General features: G+C 39.8%; 2 protein-coding genes and 1 long non-coding RNA gene across 5 annotated transcripts in view; 1 reads left to right on the top strand and 2 right to left on the bottom strand.

Moving 5' to 3' along the window:
* CTPS2 (CTP synthase 2) overlaps positions 1 to 27,441 on the top strand; it is an 86,200-nt gene that overhangs the window by 35,771 nt on the left and 22,988 nt on the right. For 2 of the 3 annotated variants that reach the window (XM_063126414.1, XM_063126416.1), the window contains exons 8-13: positions 600 to 751; positions 3,117 to 3,249; positions 4,576 to 4,664; positions 5,648 to 5,742; positions 7,915 to 7,977; positions 8,956 to 8,999. In XM_063126414.1, coding sequence (XP_062982484.1) covers positions 600 to 751; positions 3,117 to 3,249; positions 4,576 to 4,664; positions 5,648 to 5,742; positions 7,915 to 7,977; positions 8,956 to 8,999 — 576 coding nt within the window. Of the gene's footprint in view, positions 1 to 599; positions 752 to 3,116; positions 3,250 to 4,575; positions 4,665 to 5,647; positions 5,743 to 7,914; positions 7,978 to 8,955; positions 9,000 to 9,858; positions 9,928 to 27,441 lie in introns of those variants that run through there. The other variant, XM_063126415.1, reaches the window with a different exon arrangement.
* On the bottom strand, positions 10,180 to 13,466 carry LOC134398847 (uncharacterized). The gene is made up of 3 exons (XR_010025462.1): positions 13,430 to 13,466; positions 12,801 to 12,948; positions 10,180 to 10,500 (listed from the first exon to the last, which is right to left on the bottom strand). It is a non-coding gene; the product is annotated as an uncharacterized LOC134398847 (long non-coding RNA).
* S100G (S100 calcium binding protein G) lies at positions 21,838 to 27,302 on the bottom strand. The gene is made up of 4 exons (XM_063127383.1): positions 27,284 to 27,302; positions 25,036 to 25,150; positions 23,633 to 23,692; positions 21,838 to 21,883 (listed from the first exon to the last, which is right to left on the bottom strand). Exons 1-4 carry the CDS (start codon positions 27,300 to 27,302, stop codon positions 21,838 to 21,840), a joined length of 240 nt encoding a protein of 79 aa, XP_062983453.1.

Genomic DNA, 27,441 nt, shown 5'->3' with positions numbered 1-27,441 from the left:
ATTTTTTTATAGTATAATTCTATACATATCTACTCAGAAGTAAGACCCGGTGAGTTCACTGGGACTTAGTCCCAGGTAAGTATTTATAGGATTGCAGCCTGAGATGATAATCTTAAATTTACTGACTAGAGGGTAATTCCTGTTGCACTCAGTAGAACTTAATTCTGAATAAACGTTCTATGAACTGCAATATACATCACTTAATTATATGTGTTTTAGTCAATTACCACCTTAGCGTTGCAGCTTTAATAACTTAACAGTAATAAGCTATACATCTGTCAGGAATGCTTTAAGGTGGATTCCTGCATTGTGCAGGGAGTTGGACTTGATGGCCTTATAGGCCCCTTCCAACTCTACTATTCTATGATTCATTATCCACAAGTAAGACCCACTGAGTTCAATGAGGTTTATTCCCAGATAAATGGTATAGGGTTGCAGCATAAAGTAATTTTTTTGAGGTTCTTTTTTAAAATTTATTTTGTGTAAGAAATGTGGTAGAGCTTAAGGAGCATTATTTTAATGGTCATAATTGTATAGTTTGCATATATCTATCCAATTTTAAATGTCAGATATCAGTAATTAAAATCCATGTCCTGTAGGTAATATTCATCCATGATGTTTCTTCCACTTACCGAGTCCCAATTCTGTTAGAAGAGCAAGGCATAATTAAATATTTTAAAGAGAGGTTGAACCTGCCAATTGATGACCGACCAAGTGATCTTCTCTTCAAATGGAAAAAAATGGCAGATAGGTAAGGCTCTCCTCTTTTTTATTTTGTTCCTTGCCCCCATCCTAAATATTTTCACTAGCAAATCTGTTTGTAGCACTGTTGTAAGGACTTGCTATGCCTTTACAACTTCTGGGTTTTTTGCAATAGCCTGAGGGATACAGTAGTTAGTGTACATCCACAGCCAGTGTACAAGGTGGTGAAAAGGCATGGCAAGGCTGTATTTCCCACATTAGTCTGTATTATTTATAATCCAGAAATGTGACATTTCTGACAATATGCTGTGAGACAGAGAGCTTTTACTATGTGGCATACCATGAAAAATTATATCCAGCTTGAACCCCGTTCCTTGTTTTCCACTTTCACATTTCCATCACTGTAAATACTGAATAGGAAAGTATGAGGGGAAAGCACCCATGTGGATTTCTGCCTTTTGGATCAGGCTCACCGTAAAAAGGAGAAAGCCCCGCCGCTGCCACTGTGATGGATGCCCTTGATATGTAGGTTGCAATTGTTGTTCCTTCCTTAAAGACTAATCCAAATTCTCATTTTGAATACTGTGGATTATTCCAGCCTGGTTCTAATTTTATTTACTAAGAGGTGAGCCTCAATAGTTTATGGGGGACTTCCTTCTTTGCTTAAGATTGTAGCCCTTGAAGTTGAGAGCCAGTATGGTGTAGTGGCTAAAATGTTGGACTGGGAGTCGGGAGATCCGGTTTCTAGTCCCCACTCGGCCATGGTGACTGGGTGACTTTGGGCCAGTCACAGACTCTCAGCGTAACCCACCTCACAGGGTTGTTGTTGTGAGGATAAAGTGGAAAGGAGGAGGATTATGTACACTGCCTTGGGTTTCTGGGAGGAAAAAAGGCAAGATATAAATGCAACAACAACAACAACAATAATAATTCATTATAATTTGGTGCCAGATGCAGAAAATTCAAATGATTCTCCCATTGTGATAAAAGCGTAATATATCATTGACGAGTTGTTGCTTTTAAAAAGTACTGGTGAATGGACCTATCTTCACATAGGTTGGGACAGCCCTTAGTTTGATACAGTGAAGCTTTCAAGCAAGCGTACACAACTGTCAGAGTTGGACACTTTATGCCATCCTGTCTGAGAGAAGCCATGCCTGCTGGCATCCCTGGGCACAGCCCCTACCATGGTTCATCCTGAAAGCCCCCTGAGGGCATGGTCTATCCACTTCATTCCCATGGGAGGCTGTCCCACATCAGGAGAAAGAGGCAGGCATATAACTCTGTCCTTCATTCTACTAATCCCCCCTGGCTTCAAACTGTCTGGACTCTAAAGCTATGTGCTGTTAGGGACGTCTGCAGTGCTGGCACCCGGTTTTTGAAGGCCCTTGGGCAAGAAATCCTTCCCCAGGGAGTCTACCGCCTCATTGCCATCGTCACCAGCTACTATTGCCCCTCCTCCTCTTTTGCTTCCACTTGCTTGCTTGATAGGCAAAGAGCTAGTAGTGCTTCCACTTCATTGCTTCCACTTGCTTGCTTGATAGGCAGAGAGCCAGTAGTGGCACCTTCTGCTGCTGCTGCTCCTCATCACTACCATTGTCTGCACCAAAGCGAGAGGCAGGTGAAAAAGTAGGCTGCAATAGTAGGAAGGAAGAGCAAGCCCATGTGGCTCTTGTCAATGAGTCCCTGCTGGCGTCTTGGCCTTCTGCAGGTGCATGACCATTCCTTCCTGTGATACTGGCCCTAGGTGCCTGGCCCTACAGGCTGAAGATGTTACCGCAGATGTCAACTACATGGGCAGATGTCAACCACATGGGCACATTAAAAATAATTAATTAATTTTAAAAACAGAATGGGTATGATCCAGTGGGGACCTACTGCTGGCGGCGAGCACTATTGGTGGCGGAGGCATGTGCACAGCTCCTACTGCAGCAGTGGTAGTGCTTCAGGGAGTATAGTGCTTCAGGGAGTGTAGTCCTACAGCAGTGTAGTGCTTCAGGGAGCAAGCTCCCAAATGACTGGAAACGCAAGGAAGGTGTTCACCACCAGGGGTGGGTCCCCACTGCACACCCCTAGGGGTCCTTTAGTATGCATGCCAAGTTTCAGATGTCTAGGTTTCATGGTCTTGGAGCTTTGGCACTGATGGACAGACAGACATTCTATTTTACTATTATATTATAGATTCCAAAATGCAGGGCACTTTGCTTTTCCTAATGGTAGCCAGCCCTAGTTATAATAGAGCCACTAGCAATCCAATTTACAGCACTAAGCAATAAGGCTTCCCATGTTTTTAAATAATCGATATCTAGACCAACGCTAATTTGAGTTTATAATACTTCAGCGATCCACTAAAATCAAAAATCTTTTTCTTGTGGAAATTATCACATTGATTGATTGATAACTTACATTGTCAGATATGAGCGGATGTTGAAGACATGTTCTGTAGCTCTGGTTGGCAAGTATACGAAATTGAGTGACTGCTATACCTCCGTTTTCAAGGCCTTAGAGCATTCAGCTTTGGCAATTAACCACAGACTCGACTTAATGGTGAGGATCAATTTTCCCCCCTTTTTTCTTCCTTTGCATTTTCCTTGTTTCCTAGGATGTTTATATGTTTAATGGCTTGACTTTCATCTTGCAAATGTTGCTTAGAAATGAAGTGTAATTTAATTAGTACGTTATGGGCATAGAAATATGAAATAATTTGAACACAGTTTATTTTGAAAATGTTACTGTAATTTCCTTAACTGGATTTCTGCATTACAAGGGAAACTGCATTACAAAGGATATTTCGTATCTTAATTAATAGTAGTTGACTTAATTAATCCTACTTAAAAAATGAATAGGCAGTGATTTAACAAGTGGATAAGCACCACCAACTGATTTTTTTTAAGTGTAACTGCAAAGTTTTTTTTCCTGGATTTTATTTAAAATGTTTTAGATATCATGGGAGGCTTAGGCTAATAACTGGATACTTAAAATACTTAGAAGTACTTATAAACACATTAAAATGTTTAAGGTTCTTATTAATATTTAGAGTTTAAAACAGCTTCACAATTTACATTGCAAACATGATAGCTATGTCTGCCATTGCAATGTGGGCAGTATATACTATGCATCTGGGAATTCTGGCTTAGTCAGAGCTGTTATTTCAATCATCTTCATGCAAATATATTTTGATGTTTATTTTGAGTTTAAAAGATATACTGTTAGTGATGGCATTGATATATGGCACTTAGTTTTGCTTAACAGATGGGCTGTAACTTGTGTGGTTGAACAAGAAAATGTTCTTGTTCAGGAAAACTAATATTTAGGGACCCTGCTGAAGATGCTACGTTTTTGAAGTCAGGGTTGTGGCCACATATTTATGGTGTTTACTTTGACTGTCTCTTGAAACCAGTGGGGATCCATGAGTCATTCAGTCATTGTTAGAGAAGTTGGTAATTCTTTGAACAGAGGTTAAGAGAAGGTGAGAAGAGGCAAACCATGATCACGTGTGTGAAATAAAACTTCCCCATTTCTGTCTCTAGTTGCTTTCATTGATGAGATATTTATTTGCACCAAGCAAAATGTAAAGAAAATTTTGTAATATGCAGCCATTGCTTTCTTTTTTAAAAAAGACTTTATATTAAAGGCCCCAACATGGCCGTATTGAAGAGAGAACAATTTTTTTACAGCAAGTATACCTGTAAAGGAAGAGTAAAAAGGAATTTAATGCCCTTATTTGCATTATTATATTGTGAAAAATCTGGCAGCAATAATAAACAGCTAAAGAACGACATTAAAAAAAGGATATTTTCAATTATACATCTTGCTTGCCTCTTTCTTCAGCTTTGTTCCTGAAATGTGAATGTACGTTGTTTTCTTAATTAGTATATAGATTCAACAGACCTGGAACATAATACTGAGGTAGAGAATCCTGTGAAATTCCATCAAGCCTGGCAGAAACTCTGCAAAGCAGAGTAAGTGGCATCTAGTTCATAAACCAAAATAATTAATAGTAAAGGTTTCCAGTTTTATTATCTTACTGCCTTATAATTTCAGTTACTTGGCTTGTGTTAATTTACCACTTTACAAAGATATTGCACAAAAGTTTGGATTTTATTTAAAATCCTATTAAAAGCTTACCCATTTGATATGCCTGTATTTGGAATTTACCTATGTCAGGATATCATGATTTTAGCCATATTTTATAACAGTGTTTTTCTGCAAAGCTCAAAATTTGTTTTGCAAAAACATCTAGTATTTAGTATTTAATGTATTTAGTTTTTGCTAATGTTATCGTAATGACCTCAACTATAGAACAAAATTATTTGGGATGAGAAGCAAAAATGTTCATATCAAGTTAACGTGATGGAAACAAATAACAGAGGCAACAATTATGTAATGAAGATGCTGGGTCATGTACACTGCAGATTAGGATTTTAAAAAACTTAAGGACTTTTTGGCGCAAGGGTTCCGCTATGTGCCATTGTGTGTCTCCCACACAAAGCTACCTGTATCTTTAAAAATGTCTGTCTATCCAGTTTTAAAAGTATACATTTTATGTTCAAATAATGCAAATTGATCACTCATGTAGGGTTGCACTCTTGGGGTAGTATCCAATAGGTCTGGTGCGTACGCAGCAAGCCCCTCTATGCTCGGATCTGTGCTTACCCCCTCCCACCAGGCCAGGTCTGTGTGCAGCCATGATATACCGTTTTTGGTGGGAAAGCCCCGATGTGTGTAAAAACACTGATTTCTGGAAGGGCCAGGTTGCGCCCCTTCCAGAAGCCAGTGTGTGTGCGCGCATTGGAGCTTGCCCCTGGAAGCATTATTCTGCAGCTCCGCACAGACGGGGGCCTGGTGGAGCTGGCCATGCATGCATGGGCCCTATTGGATGCTAGCCTAAATCATTTAATTAGCCCTATCCGTTAATGTGTTTGTATTCTGTATTTTATTCTAGTTGCATATTAGTTCCTGGAGGCTTTGGTCATAGGGGAACTGAAGGAAAACTTCAAGCCATTTCATGGGCAAGAAAAAAGAAAAAGCCTTTTCTTGGTAAGACATTTCCACCAACAATGGGACTCACTTCAGTCTTGCTTAGTCTAATTTTTTTTAAAAAGAAAAAAATAGAATTACCATCCTTCACCAATGAGCTTTAAATTTACAAAGCAAAAGTGAACGTAAGAAGTGCCCTAATTGATCAGACCAAAGTTCGCCTAGTATTATTATTATTATTATTATTATTTATTATTATTTATTTATATAGCACCATCAATGTACATCAATGTACAATGTTTTGTTTTATTTTTTGCAAGAATCCCAGCAACCTAGCACTAAGAAACTACCAGAAATTGGCTCATGCTACTTTCTGTCCATTCTTGCTCTACACTTCCATTTCTTACTGGAGGCTGAATCCAGCACTGCTGCTGCAAATCCACTTGTTCTGTTGAGCCTGCAGGACCAACCACTAATGCAACAGGAACAAGAGATTCCTAAAGTAACTCTGGAAACTAGCAGAAGTACTTGTTTATGGAACGCAACAGTTCAGCAAAGCACTGGGCTATTTATGATTATTATTATTTGCTAAGAATACATTTAGGATCTTCATGGGGCCAGAGGCACATTCTTGGGAAAAAAGATGGAGCAGTGCTGGAGTGAGGCACTTCGCTTTGCAGCATGCTAGCCTCACAGTTACTTTTTTAAAAAATTAAAAATAAAATTAACAGATTTTGAAAATCAGGAGGGGCAGAGAGGTGTCCATGACCATGTTGATGCCTACACACACCATATTGGAGAACCCAGACATATCTGAAGACAGGATTCAATATTGTGAATATTGTGACAAGAGAATACGGAATGGGGTGTCAGAGGAACTGGGTTAAGTGAGGGAGATGGGGAGTGGATGTGAAAGTGCTGGGGAAAGAGTGCTAGATGTCACAAGGCCTAGGACAAATGAGAAGAAGAAAAGAGTGTATGATGTCAGGGGCAAGTATAGCTAGGGCGGGGGAATGTATCAGACATCAGGGATAGTAGAAAGTGAAGGTCATACTAAATGTAATGTTAATCATATGATTAGCCCTTGCATGGTTGTTCTTCCTTAACTAATGAGGAAATATGGGGAGGGGAGGGAGTCTAACTGGGACAGTGGCATGGAGAGAGTGACAAAGGGTTAACGCCCCCATGCCATGCCATGCATCCCTATTTGGATACCTTCCCCCTCCTTTGCAGCAGCTAATTAGTTAAGAAAAAACAAGCATGCAAGGGCCAATCACATGAGAAACATTATGAGCTTCTGCACACAGGGCGATCATGCGATCAAGATTGGTTTCTCACGAAAGTTTGCAGGTCCTTTAAATGATGTCATCAGCCTCCAGGGCCGCTCCCACAGTTTATGACCTTTATTCCACTTTCAAAAAGATCTACAGGGGCCCTTCTCCGTGAGCCCTTGCCAAAGGAAGTGAGGCAGGTGGCTACTAGGAGGAGGGCTTTCTCCGCTGTGGCACCCCGGTTGTGGAACGAGCTCCCCAGAGAGCTCCGCCTAGCGCCTACACTGTACTCCTTTCGTCGCCAGCTGAAGACCTTCTTATTCTCTCAGTATTTTAACACTTAATTTTAACTTAAATTTAAATTTTACTGTTTTAACTCTGTATTTTAATTTTATATCAATTTTGCTGCGTGGTTTTTATTCTGGTTGTGCTTTTTATATTGTATTGTGTATTTGTGCTTTTAACCTGTTGCTTGTCTTACTATGGTTTTAATTTTTGTGAACCGCCCAGAGAGCTTCAGCTATTGGGCGGTATAGAAATGTAATAAATAAATAAAATAAAATAAACGTAATAAAGACTGTTAATCCAATCTATTGGCTGTGTGCCTACTGCATTCCTGTAGCTATTCTGTACCAACAAGCTGGCAATACTACACTAGAAGGCCAGGCTTCTAATGTTCTGACATGAGGCTTCCATTTGCCTTATTCTAAGATACAAGTGCTTTTTAAATAACCCCTAAATTTAAATAATGGTTAGTGGGAAATGATGTGCTGCAGCAGTAAAAGTAAAGTGAATGAAAAATCTTGTTGCCCATACATGTTATTTTATTTTCAGTTTTATCCCTTCTGTTTTCACCATTGGGTCCACCAAGCAGCGTAATGTGCTTTGGATCGTAGCCTACAATTTAAAAATGTTTGAGCCGTTATGCTCATCCACTCTTGTTCTTTTCTGTTTCATATAGGAGTCTGCTTGGGGATGCAACTGGCAGTAGTGGAGTTTGCAAGGAATTGTCTGAAGTGGCAAGGTGTGTTTCCTTCTATGAAAATGGTTCACTTACAGTCTCAGATGAAATCCTGAGAAGGCACCAAGAGCAGTGGCATCACTTTAATGTTCTTTCTGAACCTCTGATTATCTGCAGTGGAGCTGCTAGCTTGCTTTTTACTCTTACCCAAATGCAGTTGTACAGAAACTGACATAGGCTTGATGCCATTTACTTGCATGTATTGGCTTTTCAATTTATCCTCATATACTGGAGCAAGCTGGGAAGTAATGGCTTGGAGCCAACTTCGTGCACAAAGGTCTGCTTGTGCAACTGACTTCTCTGCCCTCTCCTCTGCAGCCCCCTCATGTGCCCCAAATTTGTTCTGAAGGATTCTTCCCGGGCAGATTTTGTGTGCACATGGGGTTATAGGGGAAAAGAAAATCTATTCTGACTGTCGACTCCCACTGGCGGAACAATACCATATGATAACAGCCAATAGTAATTTTTAAAGAAAGTGACTTTGTGGATGCCAAAATTCATATGCTATCCTTCCCCAAATCTTTTATTGATAACTGTACCAAAAGTCTGTTCCTGAAAGGCCAAAAGCACAATATTTCATTTAACTCTCTGACTTTAATGGCAGTTACTGTCATCTAAGCCAGTGGTCTTCAACTGGTGGGTCGTGACCCCAAAGTGGGTAATGAGATCATTCCAGGTGGGTCGCAGCAAAGCTGTTGCCTCTACGTTGGGAAATTGTGAAAGTGGGTCCCATGTTGCAGGTTGGGAGTCTGAGGTGAGTCTTGGGTCTGGACCAGTTTAAGACCACTGATCTAAGCCAAACCTGTGCATAAATGGAGCTTAGTTATAAGAAAATGTGCCTAAGAACAATGTTCTAATTCTTGACAGTGCAATGTATATTTGCTTAATTGCAAGAAGATTTTTTAATCCACATTGCTGGTGGATGCAGAATAATTAAACTATATGACTGTTAGACTAACATTTTAAAATGTTGTTCTACAGATGCAAATTCTACAGAATTTGACTCAAACACAAAGAATCCTGTTGTAAGTACTGATTTCCCCCTTACATTTTAAAAAGATTTAGGGTTATGCTTAGAGTAGGACCATTGAAATTAATAGGCCAAGTTAGTCACAACTACCTCAAGTCCCACTCTAAGCATGACTAAGTGTCAATCCAACTACCTTGTGTGCTTAACATTTTCATACTAAATAGTTTTGTCAATCATACTGGCATTGGTAGGGCAGAGTTTCCCCTCAATAGCCAAAGGAATTAATGCAAATTTATTAATACGTTCTTATGCTAAGCTCTGGTGCTAAAAATAGCTTCTGGCACTTTGCCCCCATGATCCTTGGTCTCAGTTAATGAGACTTTCTGTTAGAGGAATTAAATAGAATGTCACTACTGCAATCGATTGATCAAAAAGTAAAGAGGTTGCAGATAGAAGCTATAGTTCAAATTGAAACAGACCTCACATTTGCAAATTTGTGTGTGTGTGTGTTCCCCAGCCCACAATCCCTATGGTAAGTTACTGGAGCTGAGGGCACAGACTTGAGCAGGAACCTGAAATGTAGGAGGCAGAAAATACTACTTTGTTGACCATGCAAGGGCAGAAGATCCTAAGTTTTTATACCAAGTCTAGCCAATTCAGTGGCGTTATAGTTCCTGTAAGCTGATGTTGTATTCCCCTACTCCCTTCAACGCCTGAAACAGGCTTTGGGACACACACACAGTTCCTACAAGCTTACTCAGGTTATAAGGTTCCCGATTCAAACAAACAGTTTGTGGCGCAGATAATAGTGCTTCAAGATTGTACTTCCAGACAAGTGGCTCCTAGTCCTATCAAACAGAAGGCATTGTGCAACAATTTCATCTTTTTTTTCCTTAATGGATTTTCATCAGTAGGAAAAAGACAGAAGAAACAATGGGAGGGTTATGAGTGGAAGGTGTAGTGTGGATTCCCCATAAAAGTCTAAATGTGTCAGTGTGAAGCCACAATAAAAGCTTCATCTGGAACAACCCTTAGACTGGGGGCATCCTCCTGGTTCACAACTCAGAGTCTTAACTACTGTGCCACACTCAGCCCTTGACCAACTAGAAGTGTGCTAAGACTCATGGGAGTACAATTTGGAATTCTTTCAATATGATAAACTTGGTGTAAATGTTTTAGCTTAACTGTTAAATCCACAGTGGAAAATGGTGTTTGGTTTTACCAGTCGTATATGGAAGGCTTTAAAACAAAGTAGATATTTATTCAATGATACCCATCTTTTCACATTGATTAAGTTTTCTTTTAGAGAGATTCTTTGTACAAATGAAAATGTTTTAATTGTCCATATTACAGTGATTTTAGGATGTCACATGTTTTATCTGCCTTCCTCTTCTTCCCAGGATGCATTAAGATCCTAAATCAGTTAGTCCAGACAAACTAGATAATCCAGTCAAACCTCTTATCTTGCTGAACAGTGCCTTAAAATCGTTAAAGTTGATTTTTCCGTCTTTATCGATGTCCGCAAGTTTTACAATGTCGTTGAGAGAAAGTGAACCCTGTATGTTTTGGGAGGTTTTGTGCAGGGTGGGGTGGGGTGGGAGGGAGTAATGAAAAGCAAAACAAGATACCTTATTTAGACACATTCAGAGAAACCTCTTCACAGAACATGTTTCGGTTAAATCATGTCATAGAAATATAGACAGCATTTGTTATTAATTTGTGGCTGAATTTATGTACAAGGAAATTGGGGTAAGCATTTTCTTATCTGTGGTCATATTTACAAATTACAGATTTCAACAAAAAATTAGGAGGGTATATATAAACAATTGTTTTACTATGTGAAGCACTACTTTTTTCACTAGCCCCATTCTGTGAACAGCTTCTTGGTTGGAATAGGAAACAAAATTGTTTACCTCTTTCTGAGAACTGGATATTTGTTGAGCCTGATATGAAAAATCAAGCCCACCACCCAGCAGCCCACCTCCAAAAAGTTTTTCATGGTGAACAGGAGACTGCATGAGAGATAGAGAATCACTCCATTCTGCTGCTGGAGCCATTCTGTCAGCAGGAGGGGTGAATTGGATTCTACCCACAGTATTAAAATCAAAATGAGCAGAGTTAAGAACCTTAAATCTCAAATTTAAATCCATTAAAACACAGGCAGAATAAAATATTCTTTGCTATTCACCTAGAAAAAAGTAGTCTGACTCCCCCATGGGGGGAATTCCATAACCAGGGTACTGCCAAAGCAAAGACCCTGTCCAACATTCTCACCAACATGAGATTGATTCTATAATGACTGCAGAAATAACAGTTTGCTAACATGAGAAAAGCATGACACGTTGACCCTGAAAGAAGCATGTTTTAAAAAGGCAACTATAAAAAAAGAAATCCTTTGATGTTAATGCTGAATCTCTTTTGCCGGTGGGACATTCAACAGAGTCACTAAAATGCTGTTAGAGGGATGTTTTCCCATTGGACATTTGTTGTTGCTGTTTTGTTTTAGGGGTTTTCCCACCTTTTTATAATCCAATGTGGCTCTTCTTTCTAGTATCTTAGAAAGTTCAAAACATTCTTCTTACTTCAGCTAGTATAACTTTTTATGTTAATAATTTTATATTTTCAGTTATCAGCTTCCATGCTCTGGTTATCTAAGATTACAGTAATAAAACCATTGTAGCTAAACACATTCATAGACTGCCCAATTGGCTTTAGTGTTTTGTATAATCCAGTAGATATATTTTGTCTGTGGAAACCCTAGGAAAGTTAATTATAAGTAGGCTGGTTTCTAAGAGGCTTTTCTTTTTGAAAATATGACTTCATTTAAATTAAAACTTCTCAAATGAAATTGGTTTCTTACAGCAAAAACAATAAAAAATATTGTGAATGTTTCTATGAAGAGTATTTTCAGTTTGTAAAATGAAAGGTAAAAAACAAATACTCAAGCATTATAGTGTCACTAGATTTCTTTTTCTTTTTTAAAAATATATAGTTGTCTTCTGTAAAGCATGTTTTTTTCAGGGTCAAAGTGTCATGCTTTTCTCATCTTAGCAAATTGTTACCTTATTTTTTTTTACAAATAGTCATTATAGATTCAATCCACCGAAGTAAAGCCTGTTTTAATGAGCCTTGGTTATGAAACCCTCATAAATTACATAATGAATGGAGGCTGCTTTCTCTGTTAGAAAGCAATCCTATAGCCCCTTGGACAACATCTAGCCTCAGAGGAGGGGATCTCCAGCATCCCCTCCTCTGAGGCCAGAGATGTGATCGTTCCCCCTCCTAGCGGCTCCTCACCCAAGATCAGAGAGGGAGGGAAGGCATGCTGGGGACCTGCTGGATATAAAGGCCTGTCAGGTCATGGTCTTGCCCCCAGAAGCGTGCAGCAGCTAGCCGAGCTCAGAGCAGAAATTTTGCAAAGAAGGATGGCAAAGCTGCAAAAGCGTCTGCCTTTCCTCCCACTCTGCATGGCTTTTGCCTGTAGGGCGATAGATGGACAGATGCCTCCAGTCTTGGAGCCCTCTGTCTAAAGAGTGACAAAGATTTAGGACTGTGCTCTTACTGGATTGTCTCCCCACATTGCCCTGTATGCATTCCTCTTCTGCTGCTTAACCCTATTTTAAACTCTCCAGAAGTGTATTGGACCACGGCCCTTGTCTGTTACAGGACTTTTGAGGAAGATATAATGGATTCAGTGAATTAGATTTGTTTGGAAAATACCACTCTCCCCCCCTCTTTTTTTTTTTTTACCAAAGTATTCTGTAGACATAAATGTCTATTTGAAAAGGTTTGCAGGATTAGGAAAACATTTTTTTTTTCATCCTCTAATTGACAGTATAAATTTGGAAAGACTTACCAAAAGGTTTGAGAAGTGACTCTGAAGCAAACTTGTAACTCCACTAGTGGAAAGCAAAGTAGAACTACCCTCTTTCAAAGCATACTGAGTGAACAGCTTTAAAAGTTCGTCACTATTAAAGTTTGCCATATTTTTGTATATGCAAAAGCTGTAAAAGAAAATCCAAAGTTAATTTGCATTTAGCATATTTTGATGTTTATAGGGAAAAGTACATTGACAATATGAAACAGCTTCATGTGGATGGAAAAACAGTAGGTGTATATATAACAGTGAATGGTGAAATTATTTATTTTAAGCCTCAATTTCTGTTCATACAAAAATAATTATAAGCTAATTGGCATTATGTATGAAATCTAATGTTAATGGAACTACAATATTTTAACCTCTGGGAAAAAACTTTACCACTTATAACTAAAGTAATTGTGCTAGGCAAGATAAAAATATTGTTTCTATATACAACATGTTTGAATTCACTTTAACAGTACAGTCCTAAGCATGTCTACTCAGAAGTAACTCCTATTGCGTTCAGCGGAGCCTACTCCTAAGTAAGTGGGTATATGATTACAGCATAAAATAATACATTCATAGAAGACATTCAAACAGACATAAAATATATAAATCATATTTACCTAATACTGTGACACGAAGGCTTTACAAATGCAGTATGAAATACTCTGGATTGGAACACCCTTTATAGGTATTCCTTCTCCCGCCCCGCCCTAATTATGAAATTTGTCTTTTGTTCTTTTGTTAAAGCAACTTGCTGACAGTTGTTAGACGCGTTGGTACTTTAAGATACTTTTTTCATCAAAAGAACAAAAACAAAACAAAAAACCCATGGTATTCATCCCGCCCATGTATCTGATTGTTCTTTTTCAAAGGTGATTTTGGAGAAAGGACAGTATTGCTAAAATCTTTGTTTATTTTTTCCAGCTTCTTACACTTCTATAGACAATCTGTGTTACCAGGTGCATCACAAACCAGATGTATCTCACTTGTAGTCCAAATCTCTGTGATTTCAATAGAAACTGCACAGAGAATACTTTAATTCAAGACGGAACACAGAGCCCAATATGAATCTTGGGAATCCCTTGAACATGTGTAATTTTTATAGGGATTGTTGAGATATCCTAAGGGGAAAGGATCTTTTTCATTTGGATTAGCATGCAAACACTAAATCTTTCATTCAGATTGTGCCTTTATATATTGCAAGGAATAAATAAGAGAACAAGAAATCCAGCAGAAAGCAAAAAGGAGAAGAAATACCTTGATGTTTCAGTCAATCAGTCACAAATAAGCCACCACTCTGATCTGGTGACAAAGAAAGCAATCCTGTATAACTTGGGGCATTTCTAGTAGGACTAGAGATGCATTTATGCTGGATACCAATAAGGTTCCTTTTGTAACATTGTGTTCAGTTTTCATTACCCTTATTCAAGGAAGTATGTTCATAATATTGAAGGGATTAATTTATAAAGTGCTGGCATTTCATCTATATCCTAATATGTTAATCGCTCCAGTAATTCAACTTAAAATTTGCCATTCTACTTTTGTTCCATTCTAATATTTCTATTGTTTTTTATAATACTTTTTTTAAATCTCTGCCTGATATCTAAAACTCATGGTATCATCTTTCAAAATCTTGTTCTGATAGTCTAGTTTACGGGGGGCGGGGGGTGTACTCCAAAGAAGTGGTACTAGAATGATCAAACAATTAGAGATTCTCTTTTATGAAATACAGTTGAAAGACCTGGACCTGTGTAAATTAGCAAAAAGGGGGCTGTGATATGTTTCCATATTGTTAATATGGTATGTGCTGCCTGTTATTCCCTGTTTATCTACTCTGGATCTAAACACCCCCACATTTCTCACAGGGAGTATCCTTTATAAACTGGGCGTATATATACATTTTTTGTGAACCGCCCAGAGAGCTTCGGCTATTGGGCGGTATAAAAATGTAATAAATAAATAAATAAAATAAATAAAATAAATACATTGAATCCAGGCAACCTAATGGCTGGCAAGCAGCTTTAGGATACTTCATTTGAAAATTATTGTTGGCCTTGAAGGAATGTAGACTTTCCTATTATTCCTGTTCATTTTCTGCATATTTCTCTTAGCTCTATTGATAAATGAGATATATGAAAACATTTTACTCCTTTGGTGCATCCTGTTGTTCATCTTACATGGATTGCTGTACTTTATACCAAACTGTTTCTATTCATGTTTTCACAACTGAATAAATTTGTTAGACAAGTTTTATTATCTCATTTTCCAAGAGTGAGAGAAGTGGTTTTGTTTGACAGAGATGAAAGGAAGAGCAATAGCAGTAGTTCTGATCAGTAGTTTCAAGGTGGCCCTGATCAGTGAAAACAGGAAGCAACGGATAGTGTATGTTAAAATGAATGCATGCTTCTATCCCATTCTGTCAAACTAGTTTGGGTGGCTGGGTTCAGTTCCCTACCCAGCAGATGTCCAGGGGCCATATCCATATTTGTGTTATTACAAAATGTCAGTTCTACCCGAAATGATCAGGAAACATTCCTGCCTCAATTAGAACATGACTGTTCTAGAGGGTGCTATACGTCTTCCTACTCCAGTTTTGATGGATATCTTTTGTTCAGTTTTAGGTAGACAAGATTCTTGGATACCTTTTGTTCAGTTTTAGGTATTTATTTATTTATTTATTTATTTATTACACTTACATACCGCTCCCATAGCCAGGGCTCTCTGGGCGGTTTACAGAAATTCTAAAATTGAGGTAAAAACAAATATACAAAATTTAAAACTCTAAAACACAGAACATACACACATAAAGCATTAAAAACCGATTTAAAAAAAACTAAACATGTGGGTAATTAGGATGTGCCGCCATATGCCTGGGCAAAGAGGAAAGTCTTAACCTGGCGTCGGAAAGATAGCAGCGTTGGTGCCAGGCGAGCCTCATCAGGGAGATCATTCCACAGTCTGGGGGCCACCACCGAAAAGGCCCTATCCCTCGTTGCCACACTCCGAGCCTCTCTCGGAGTAGGCACCTGGAGGAGGACCTTAGATGTTGAACATAGTGACCGGGTATATTCACGTCAGGAGAGGCGTTCCGTCAGGTATTGTGGTCCCAAGCCGTGTAAGGCTTTATAGGTCAAAACCAGCACCTTGAATTGGGCTCAGAAATATACAGGCAGCCAGTGCAAGTGGACCAGAGCAGGTGTTATATGGTCGAACCTTCTGGTTCCTGAAATCAATCTGGCCGCTGCATTTTGCACGAGCTGCAGCTTCCGAACCGTCTTCAAAGGCAGCCCTACGTAGAGCGCATTGCAGTAATCTAACTTGGAGGTTACCAGAGCATGGACAACTGAAGCCAGGTTATCCCTGTCTAGATAGGGGCGTAGCTGGGCCACCAATTGGAGTTTGTAGAAGGCACTCCGTGCCACTGAGGTCACCTGAGCCTCAAGTGACAATGATGGGTCTAAAAGAACCCCCAAGCTACGAACCTGCTCCTTCAGGGTGAGTGCAATCCCATCCAGAACCGGTAGAACACCCCCCATCCTGTCAGCGGAATCACCTACTAACAGCATCTCAGTCTTGTCTGGATTGAGTCTCAGTTTATTAGCCCTCATCCAGTCCATTGTCGCAGCCAGGCACCGGTTCAACACATCCACAGCCTCTCCTGCTGAAGATGAAAAGGAGAAATAGAGCTGCGTGTCGTCAGCATACTGATGACAGCACACTCCAAAGCTCCGGATGACCGCACCCAGCAGCTTCATGTAAATGTTAAACAGGTAGACAAGATTCTTGGAGAAGTGTAGTCAACTATGTGCTCATCTATGTGCTCACCTAACTGGATTATTTGGACACTACACTGGGTCTGGATTGCTTGATGGTAGAGGCAGTAAATGTGTCATTAAGACAGGGAGAAACTCCTTATGTGTTAATGGGAGCCATGGTATACCCTCCTTTGTAGTTTTGTAATTAACATCTAGTCTGCAATATACTATTCTCAGGAAATACAGTTAAGTGGGTGGTGGTATCTCAGTTTCATGTTTTCCTGGATGGTACTGATTATCTAGATCACTTCCAGTCAGGTTTTCAGACTGATTGATTTCCCTAGTGCTGGCAAGGTGGACAAGGGAGTAATTTTCTGATGGACCTCAGTGATTTTCCAGTACTTTTTCAGAGCATTCAGTACCACTGACCATATTATCACTCCAGGTCTTCAAATTTGCTAAAATCTCCACCTACTCAAAAGTGGTTTTAAAAAAAGAAAAGTTAAATTTGCACAAATCTTCCTGAAGGTGAAATAGTTGCAGATCTCTCCGAAGGTAGAAAATGTATTTATTTATTTATTTATTGCATTTCTATACCACCCAATAGCCAAAGCTCTCTGGGCGGTTTACAAAGTTATGTTTGAGCAAATCTCCCCACAGTTACGGGGGGAAACGGTGCCATGATGAAGTGGGAGAGTAAATTGACTAGTATCATTTCAAGATGTAATAAAGAGGGAATGTTGTTAGTGAGATTGCAAGAAGTAACTGGGTTTTACTCCGCTTTTATCAGGCGGCTCTGTAGCCCTTTCCGTCAAGCCATGTATAAACCATCATGCTGGTTTCGCACATCATGACAAGCCACCCTAAGCCACCCAAAACAAGCCATCAGGTCTAAGATTGGACGATCATGGGAGGAAAAGAAGCCATTGTGGCTTCTTCCCGCACCCCTGTGTGTGCTGCATGCATGCCCCTTGTTAACACACAATGTGCAGTAGGGATTGTAGGATGGGTAAGAAGCTACCCCTGCCGTGCCTTGTGCTGGATTCGCATGACACACTAAGCGATGTTGCAGCAGGGGCTGGGGGGAGAAGTCACGAAGAACACCCAAGTTCTCAGGGTGGCTTGTGCATGGTTGATAAACCACTCTAAGGAAACTATGCCAGGTTCGGACATGATTACAAGCCACTTGGAAACAAACAAGGCTGACAACCCAGAATGGGTTGTCATGTTGTGCAAACCAGGTCAATGAAGATAATATTTAAGATCCCCAGTATCAAAACATGGCACTTAGTACTATGGACATGAAACTTATGAACTTTAAATGATAACCATCATAGGTTTGTGTTAGTGGTAAGGTTTGTGTTTGTGATCAAATACCTGGCTTAGATATCCTGGGCATTAACCAGAATATCAGAGTAGGACTTTGTGTCCTACCCATGTATTTCTGTTCATGTGGACCACTCCCAATTCTTTCCATATTGTATATGTGTCATGGTGCACAATGAAGGTGGGTCTCCATATGTAGATTCAGATGTTTATTAGCAAATGATTCAGCAGTTTTACAGAATCATTACACATAAAGGATTTAGACATCAGTAACTAGATCACATGCAGTTCATACTGGGGTTCATTTTGTCTGTAACAATGCTACTAATTGTCATCTGAGTCAGCAGATGATTATTACATAGAATGAAACCACCTATCCCTCAACAGTTGTGATTAGTCAGCATCACAGCATTCATTATCTGTTAATTGGTTTTCATAAAATGTTTACATTTCATTTCTAGACTGCAGCATTTCAGTTGCTTTTAAAGATTATAGAGCAGCCTTCCCCAACATGGTGCCCTCCAGATATGTTGAGCAACAACTCCCACCATTTCCCAACCAGCTGGGGATTATTGTAATTGTAATCAACATATCTACGGGGCACTGACTTGTTGAACACTGTTATAGAATAGTATCTTCTGAAATATGTTATACTAAATTTCTAGGGGGTCGTGAGTAAGGAATGTAATTATACTAATGGTATTGTATTCTGATTTCTTACCTACCATGAAAGTCAAACCTGGTTTGCACATCATGATAAGCCACAGTGGGTTGTGAGCTTTGTTTGTGACTGTGTGGGTTATTGTGATATTTTAACCCAGTGCAGACAACCACACACAAGGCACCCTGCAAACACATGGCTTGTTGCTGAGGGTGGCTTATTCTCACAGTGACTTCTTGTGATATGTGAACCCGGCAGTGTGGCTTGTCTGCAGCTTCTCCACACGGGCTGCAGACCCATCTGGCAAGAGTGGCAAAAAGTCCAATAGCTCCTCACTGTCTTGTTAGTGCTGTCTCCAGCCTGCCTCATCAGTGATGTCTACCTTTCCAGCAATACTGAAATGGCACTTGGGAATGTTTGTAACTCATTTGCAACTTTTGTGTGTGTGTGCTGTGGAAGTACGCAAATCTGTTTATAATTTTTCTTATTTCTTTTTTTGTGTGCTTCTAAAGTGTACAAATGGGCTTGTAATGTTTTTAATTATACATTTTTTCCTGATCCTGTGCAAGTGCACAGATTCTTCTGTTGATATAGTCTGCAATAGTACACTCGCCTTGTCAACTTCCCTGTAACTTCCCTATTCCACTTTGGCACTTCCCTTGACTCCCCACACAACATGTTCTAACTCCACCGTTGTGTGACTGTGGGCTACCGTGGAGTTGAATAAAATGCATTGCGGCGTTTGAGTGACAGTTCCTCCACCCTCTCTCCTCCCCCAGTCCTCCTGATAGTACTCCATCAGCCATTGCTGCAAAAAACAATCCCGGAGGCTCTCCAAGAGCAGCACTTGCTACTTTCGCTGCTCTTGTCAGAGAACTCTGCAGCCAGTGGGGAAAGTCCACTCAACGCAACAGGAAACTGCATGGAGCCCTCCATACTACACACAACACAACAGTTTTGCAGGAACAGTCCTCTACACAGTGTGGATATTCAGCATGGAGTGTTTTCTAAAAAACACACATGCTGAGTGGGGTGGAGTTTTCACGCCAGACAACATATTTCTCAACGGTGATATAAAAACCCCCACTGTAGAGTTCTAAAACCACCATTGAGAAGTGTGTTGTCTGAACTGAGCCTAAGGGGAAAACAAGCCACAGCAAGCTGTAAAATACATAATTATCTGTCGGGACTAATATAGGTTAAAGAGTGAATAACCAACTCACTGTGGCTTATTTTCATGATGTGAGAACTGACGCTTTGTGTTAATACAGATGACAGTTTGCTTAGTATGCTGTGCATTTAATCACTTGTTTGACTACTAGTTTAGCCACTTGTATATCTGAGCAGATAAAGAGGTTTGGTAAGATTTTCCTCACCACTTCGTAGGACAATACAGATGATTGTAGACACACACTGATAAGTATAACTGAGCAGATGAAGAGGTTTGGTAAGATTTTCCTCACCGCTTGGTAGGACAATACAGATGGTTGTAGACCCACACTGATAAGTTACCACTTCGTCTTCATGGTCTTTGTGCATCACATATATGGACTCTGCGCCTGCGCGGAGCTTCATTTGGGAAAATTCCATAGCTGAGGCGTTTTTGGCGGGAACCCCTCTGCTCTCCTACACAACGCGCATGTGCGATAGGTTCCCACCCAGTACCTCGGTTCATTGAGACCAGCATTGGGGCAGCTTCATTTGGGAAATCCTCAATTAGTGGTACGTACAGTTTCTGAATACCATATTTGATTTCTGTTCTAAATGGCTGACACCATACTGCACATTAAAATTATTGTCTGTGACTTGGAGGAAAAACAGTTTATCTGACAATTTACCAAAGTACTTGAAAGTTGCACATAGAAAGGGCCCAATGTGCATTTGGATCACAGGCCTCCTTAAGAGTTCAGCGAACTTTAAAAATAAGATTTTATAAACTCATGCTGGCCCATAATTTGAACATGAACATGCCATTTTATGTGACTAATTTTCACATGGATCTGACTGCAATTATATTTTAAGAATGTTTTGTAGCAAGCAAACAAGTCACCTGAATACACCAAGATTAAATACCTCATAGGGTGTACTTCTCATGAGCTTACTCTCTCAGATCTGAAACAGTGAGTGCATAAAGAAGTTGGCTACGATCCTTCTGAGAATGGAAAATGTTTATATCTCACTTGTGGTGAGGAAAGGGTGTGCACTGTAGATATCTGAAACAAGATATATCATGAAACTTGTTCATATTGTTTGAAATTCAGAATTACTAAATCTTGTTCTTACATGACTTTTAATCTGCTTTTTGCTATACCAGCAGATTAGCTTCTGTACCCACACCAGCACTATAAGTAATTCACTATAGATAGGCAAAAAACTACCTGATGGCAGCTGAAGACTATTCCTAACATAAACTGAGATCACAGAGTGGTTAAATGATATAGAAACATAGTGTATAAGCCCATGGTAAATAGTAAGAAAAATTATAAAGAATTTTAGATATAATGCATGTGCAAAATTAATGTTCCCACCACTGAAGTATATAATGATAATGTGTAATGGAAAAGACTGTCATCCCACTCCAGTAAGAGAGATACAAATACATAAGCAGGTTTTTCTATCAAGAGGGAGAAAAGGGAAAGCACGGCCAAGCCATTGGCTGTGTTGAGAGACCAGCTTCATGTGGCCCCTCTTCTCTGAACTGTTCCATTCTAACTGGGCTGATTATTATAAGAGAACGTAAGAAGTGCCATGTTGGATCAGACCAAGGGTTCATCTAGTCCAGCACTCTGTTCACACAGTGGCCAACCAGCCATCGGCCAGGGATGAACAAGCAGGGCATGGTGCAACAGCACCCTCCCACCCATGTTTCCCATCAACTGGTGCACACAGGCTTACTACCTTGAATACCTGTGATAGCACACAACCATCAGGGCTAGTAGCCATTGATAGCCTTTGCCTCCAAGAATTTATCCAACCCCCTTTTAAAGCCATCCAAATTGGTGGCCATGACTTCATCTTGTGGTAGTGAGTTCCATAATTTAACTATGCGCTGTGTGAAGAACTTTAACAATTGGTCCTTCATATTTGTTTGCCTCTTCCTTTTCCTCCTAATCCCTTTTCCTCTTGTGTTGTGTCTCAGAGACTGTCTGTTTTTATTGATCTCATGTAAGTCACCCTGGGAGCCATTTTGGCTGTAGAGTGAGTTAACAATGCTATTAATCATTCAATGAACAACAACCTTATGCATGTATTGTTAATGCAGATGAGTATAATGATGTTCATTCAACTATTGAACTGGTTGGATGTGTCTTTTGATTTGAATGGGGATGCATCTAAGGTAATATCACAACAAGTTGCCATAAGATATAGTTAGTCTGGTATATCAGTGTGTCTTGAGGTGGGAGGCATCAGAAATGATTTTGTATGCATTGCTGGTAAAAGCCTAGGAACAGCGAAGTTTTAGAATATCCCAACAGATAGGCCATAGTCCTACTGGAATTGCTGAAACGGAAAAGTGGATTAGAGTTGCTCTAGGCTCAGTTACCCAAGTTATAGATACATTGACACAGGAACAGGGTTGCGTACAGGAGCTGGAAGGAATAAGTGGTATGACGTTGGGGGTTGGAAATGAACAAGGCAGTGGGACATTTTCTTTCCAGGTCACCTCTTTAACCCAGTAGATAATATACTGTGGCAGTACACTGTGCTAGATGCAGTGATCATAATCAAGCCAAACTGAGAAGTGTGGAGTGTTGGCCTTTGTATTACCTCTCTTTCTCTCACCACCACCACCACCACCACACCTTATAGAGCAAATTATTCTCTTTAGCTCAAGCAGTAGGCGTTTCAGCTAATGCTGAGATGAGTGCTGTGCTCTGGCACAAGTGCCATTCAATTCAACAGCATTGATGAAAGAAATGTTATGTGTAGACTGCTCCCATAAGGTAGGTCAGAGAATAAACATTATGCAATTATTGAGATGTTTTTATTTCATCATCATAATCTCATGTCTCAGAAAGAAACCAATCCATCTCTGTAGGGTTTTTTAATGTATGGTTTTGCTTTGCTTTCCTCTTCCTTTTTATAGCGCTGTATTATTGGCTTCAATCTCTTAATTTGGGGTGGATGAGGGCCAATAAACTGAGACTGAATCCTGGCAAGACGGAAGCCCTATGGGTGAGTGGTTCCCGAGTCCGGGAGACAGGCTCATTGCCTGTTCTGGATGGGGTTGCTCTGCCTCTGAAAGAACAGGTTCGTAGTTTGGGGGTACTCTTAGACCCATTTCTGTCGTCAGAGGCTCAAGTAGCCGCCACGGCTCGGAGTGTCTTTTACCATCTTCGGTTGGTTCGCCAACTACGGCCTCTCCTGGACAGGGATAGCTTGACCACGGTGGTACAGGCATTGGTAACCTCAAGATTGGATTACTGCAACGCGCTCTATGTGGGGCTGCCCTTGAAGCTGCTCCGGAAGCTGGAGCTAGTGCAGAATGCTGCAGCTCAGCTGTTGTCTGGAGCTGCCCTTTTCCAGCATGTATCTCCTCTGCTGAGGGAACTGCACTGGCTGCCTATTCGCTACCGGGCCAGGTTTAAGGTTCTTGTACTTGTGTACAAAGCCCTAAACAACTTGGGACCAGGATACCTGAGAGAAGAACTTTAAACCTGGCCCGGTAGCGAATAGGCAGCCAGTGCCTTCTCCCTTACCAACCTGTCCGGTCACTTAGGTCATCCGAGGGCCTGCTCCTGGTGGTTCCACCTAGATCCATCGTCCGATTGGAATCCACCAGGGGAAGAGCCTTCAGCGTGGTGGCGCCCCTCCTGTGGAATTCCCTGCCTCTGGAGGTCAGGCAGGCTCCAACCTTGTACTCCTTTCAGCGCCTCCTGAAAACATCTTTATTCCAAGAAGCCTTTCTTTAACATGCAGCCTTGGATTTCTGTGGGGTTTTTTCGCTTCTTTTTAAATTTTGTTTTAACTGTTTTATTTTCATTTTACCTTGTACACGGCTCCGAAATTTTTCAATGGGGAGCGGTATATAAATATTCTAAATAAATAAATAAATAAATTTGGCTATAACAGCCACAAACTCTTCAAAACAGACTTTTCCATCATTATTTTTGTTCATCTCCTTGAATACAACATCTGTACTCAAAGCCTGTGAGTTTAATAAGAAATGAGTTTTTATATGTGTTAATGGCTGTAGATATACCTTGCTAATAACCAGTGACTTCAATTTTGCTTTCTCTATGAAGCAGTCCCTTCCTGTGTGTGCATTGTTGAGCCTGGTCAATGCATACTAATACTTTTAAGAGCATATGTCATAAGGTATAGAAGGTTTGACTGTCTGGACAAATTATAAACGTTGTGGCATCTCCAAAACTGTCAAACCTATGTAAAACTGCTGTGGCATTTAGGAAGTGGCAGCCCCCCAACCTGCATTTTGAAACCCCTGATTACATCATAAGGTACATGGTTGAGAAAAACAGCATCTGTAGAGGAATAATGTATATAATTCCAGGCTGTCCAATCTGACTGACTTTGTTGGGGTGTCCTATCCCAAAAGGGGAGCATTAATTACAGCATAAGATACATGGCTTTCACTTAAGATGTCAGTCACTTAAGATTTTATTACATTTGGTAAAATCTCAATGCTGAAAATGAATTTTAGCAATTTCATAGTACAATACTAAACACATTCCCTGAATGTGGCCTAAATCCATAGGCGTGTGTACGGGGTGTGTTGGGTGTGCCCAGGCACACCCTAATGTCTCTGGAGCCTCGGGAAAGCGTGTAATTCCCCTGGGCATACTAATGGCAGCCGCCATTAGCATGCCAAAGGGAATTACGCACTTTCCAGAAGCCGCGGAAAGCGTCCTTTCCCGCCCCCACACTGCACACCCTAATGAAATGAGCTGTACACACCTGTGCCTATATCCAGTGTACCAAAAGTCTCGACTTCCTTTTCCCATTTTGCAATCCCATTACTTCATAAATCTAAGAACTGCAAGCGGTTGTATAACTGGAACTTGAATTGGATTATCCTCTTGCGCATAATTCAGAACTTGTTTCCACCAGAGTAGCATCATCTGCACTAGCAGAATGAGAACATTGGATACAAGCCAGTGTCAGGTTAGCTCCTGTCATGGAAGACAAGCTTATCTAAATTCCTCCCCAGCATTTACTGCGTCTCCAACCAAGGTGTTTTTTTTTTTACAAGGACTTAAGAAATGCAGGTGACAACCCCCCACCCCATTGTTTCACCTAAGGAAAAACAAGCTTTCAGACATTGTGGGATAGTAAGCAATGGATCCGTGAGCAGTTGCCTTGTTAGACCAAATGGAAATACTTGGAACAGTTCCTTTAAATCCCACACTTCCTGTAGTCTTGCTTGGCTCACCTCCAGTAAAGGCAAGCATACTTTCTATGGATGAAGTAATTGCATTTGTAGATTTCCATGATTTTCCACACACAGTGCTACCTTAGGACAAACAGCTCTAGACTTGCCTTTGGTATGTCTGGAAATTCTTTCTCAATCAGTTCATTCTGGGATAGTTGGTTGGGATCACCTCCTTTTGAAGCATACTTGCTGAAAATCCTTTTCAGTTCTTTGAAGATACATTGGCCATCTTAGAACACCTGAAGTTTATTTGTTTGTAAATTTTCTTACTCAGGGCATTTATATTCCACCTCTCCATGATAAAATCAAAATCACTGTGGCTTACAAATAAAAATATAAATCAAAATTAAATTAAAAACAGCCTTAATAGTAAAACAAAATAAAAATCATATCAGCAACAGCAAACTAAAAACTTACCTTTGCCAATGGTTAACTCTCACTTTTGTACACTAAAGAGGTAACAAGCAAATTAAAACATTCAGACCAGAGCTTTTTCTTTTAAATGACTTAATTGAGTGGCTCATTTTTATAATATTGAACAGGAATTCGCATTTCATATTGAAATTGTATGCATGTAGATATTTATTTATTCATTTATTACATTCATATCTCACCTTTTTTCCTCCTTAAGGAACTCAAAGTGGCATAAATAATCTTCTTCATTTTATCCTCACAACACTGTGAGATATGTTGGGCTGAGGGTCCATGACTAGCCCGAAGTCACCCAGTGAGCTTCCATACCCGACTGGGGACTAGAACCCAGGTCTCCTGACTCTCAATCCAACACTCTAGCCAGTACACCACACTGGCTCTTATGTTTATGTTCATAAGATTGGTGGGAATATTTTATTTTCCAAAACCAGTAAGTTCTCTAGTTACTGCATTCCCAAGCATTTGGAGTATTAGGAGATTAGAATAGTGTACTATACACTAGAGTGGAACCAGCATCTATGGAATTGCAGAGGAAATGCAATCAGAAAACATTCTTAGGATATAATGCAACTTAATAGTTGTGATCTTTCATTTTATGAATTATGGGGACATATATTCAGCCAGTCACTAAGAAGATTGAAAAGGCCTGATTAAGACAGTTGACAAACTGCATATAAATTCACCTGCAGGACAGAATGGGGCCGCTAGCAGGCTTCTGACTCACAATGTTGTGCATTAAGGTACAGATTTTAGGATTTGGCAGCTATGCACGAGCCCTTGCACCTATCATTTGTGTTCTGTTCTGGCCTTTTTCAGGCCACCAGAATGGTGCAAATTGCAAGTAGGTGCCAGTTCATCCAATAGGTGCTACCACCCAATCCTAGCCAGGTTATGTATAGCACTATACACTCTTGTGGGCAATCATATGAAACATACTGAGGGTCTGAAATATTTCGGAATATTCAGATTTGTTGCACCAGCAAATATATGCTTATGATGAAGATTACAGCTATACTAGTGTGATCCAAAAGCAATATCAATAAACAAAAAACTTACGGTTTACAAAACAATGTTAAAGGCTCTACAGTTTTCAACCAAACTCCAAAAAGCAGGGAAATTGGGAGTTAAGGCTTACAGGCCTATAACGCCACATCCTCCCTAAGGAGGCAGAAAGTGCCAGTGAAATTCTCATTTTCCCAAAGCAGATATAAACCATGAGGACAGGATGGAGAATAGGATATGAGGAGGTGACTGTGGGGTTGTGGAAAACTGATGACGACCTTTTTATTCTCCCAGCATTTTAACAGTCTATAAATAAATTTTAATTTGGTGTTTTAAATTTGTAATTTTGCATTGCTGCTGTTTTTATCTGGTTAAGCTTTTATGTTGAATTTTATATTCTGGTTTTATACTGTTGTTTTATACTTTGAATGTTTTTAATTTTTGTGAACCACCCAGAGAGCTCCGGCTATTGGGCGGTATAGAAATGTAATAAATAAATAAATTCTTCAAGAAATCTTTGTGGAAGTTCCCACACTCTGTTTTCTTTTCAACATAGCAAACTTTTTCTCAATGAAGAGAATGTATTCCTTTTCTGGTGTTGGTTATCAATAACTAGACTTAGCAAAACTTTGACTAGATCATGCCTGTGCATGGGAAGTATAAAGGTGCATATAGATCTGTTTGTAACATTACTGTATGTTCTTCTTTAGTTATGATGAACTGAAATCTCTGTTGAGAAAAATCATCTAAATTTTTGTTCTTTAGGTTCCAGTCTATTACAGCATGTTACAGTAGTAGAAACTTAATTTAAATACAAACTCAATTTAAATATATAGCATAAATACATAGCAACTAGTGATGTGATATTCATCCCCCATATATTATTTGAAAGCATTTGGAAAATCACTTAGCAATGACTTCAGCATGACTTCAGCAATGGCATCATTTTGGGATTGAATCTATTTTTATTACATACAATATTGTCGTACTATAAAGGGCACATCTCTTTATGATAAAACGTCTTGCTTTGTTCACAATAAAAAAATGCAAACCAAGGTAAATATT

The sequence above is a fragment of the Elgaria multicarinata genome, chromosome 5, assembly GCF_023053635.1.
Source record: "Elgaria multicarinata webbii isolate HBS135686 ecotype San Diego chromosome 5, rElgMul1.1.pri, whole genome shotgun sequence".
NCBI classification, from domain to species: domain Eukaryota; kingdom Metazoa; phylum Chordata; class Lepidosauria; order Squamata; family Anguidae; genus Elgaria; species Elgaria multicarinata.
This window is presented reverse-complemented; position numbering and strand designations above follow the sequence as displayed.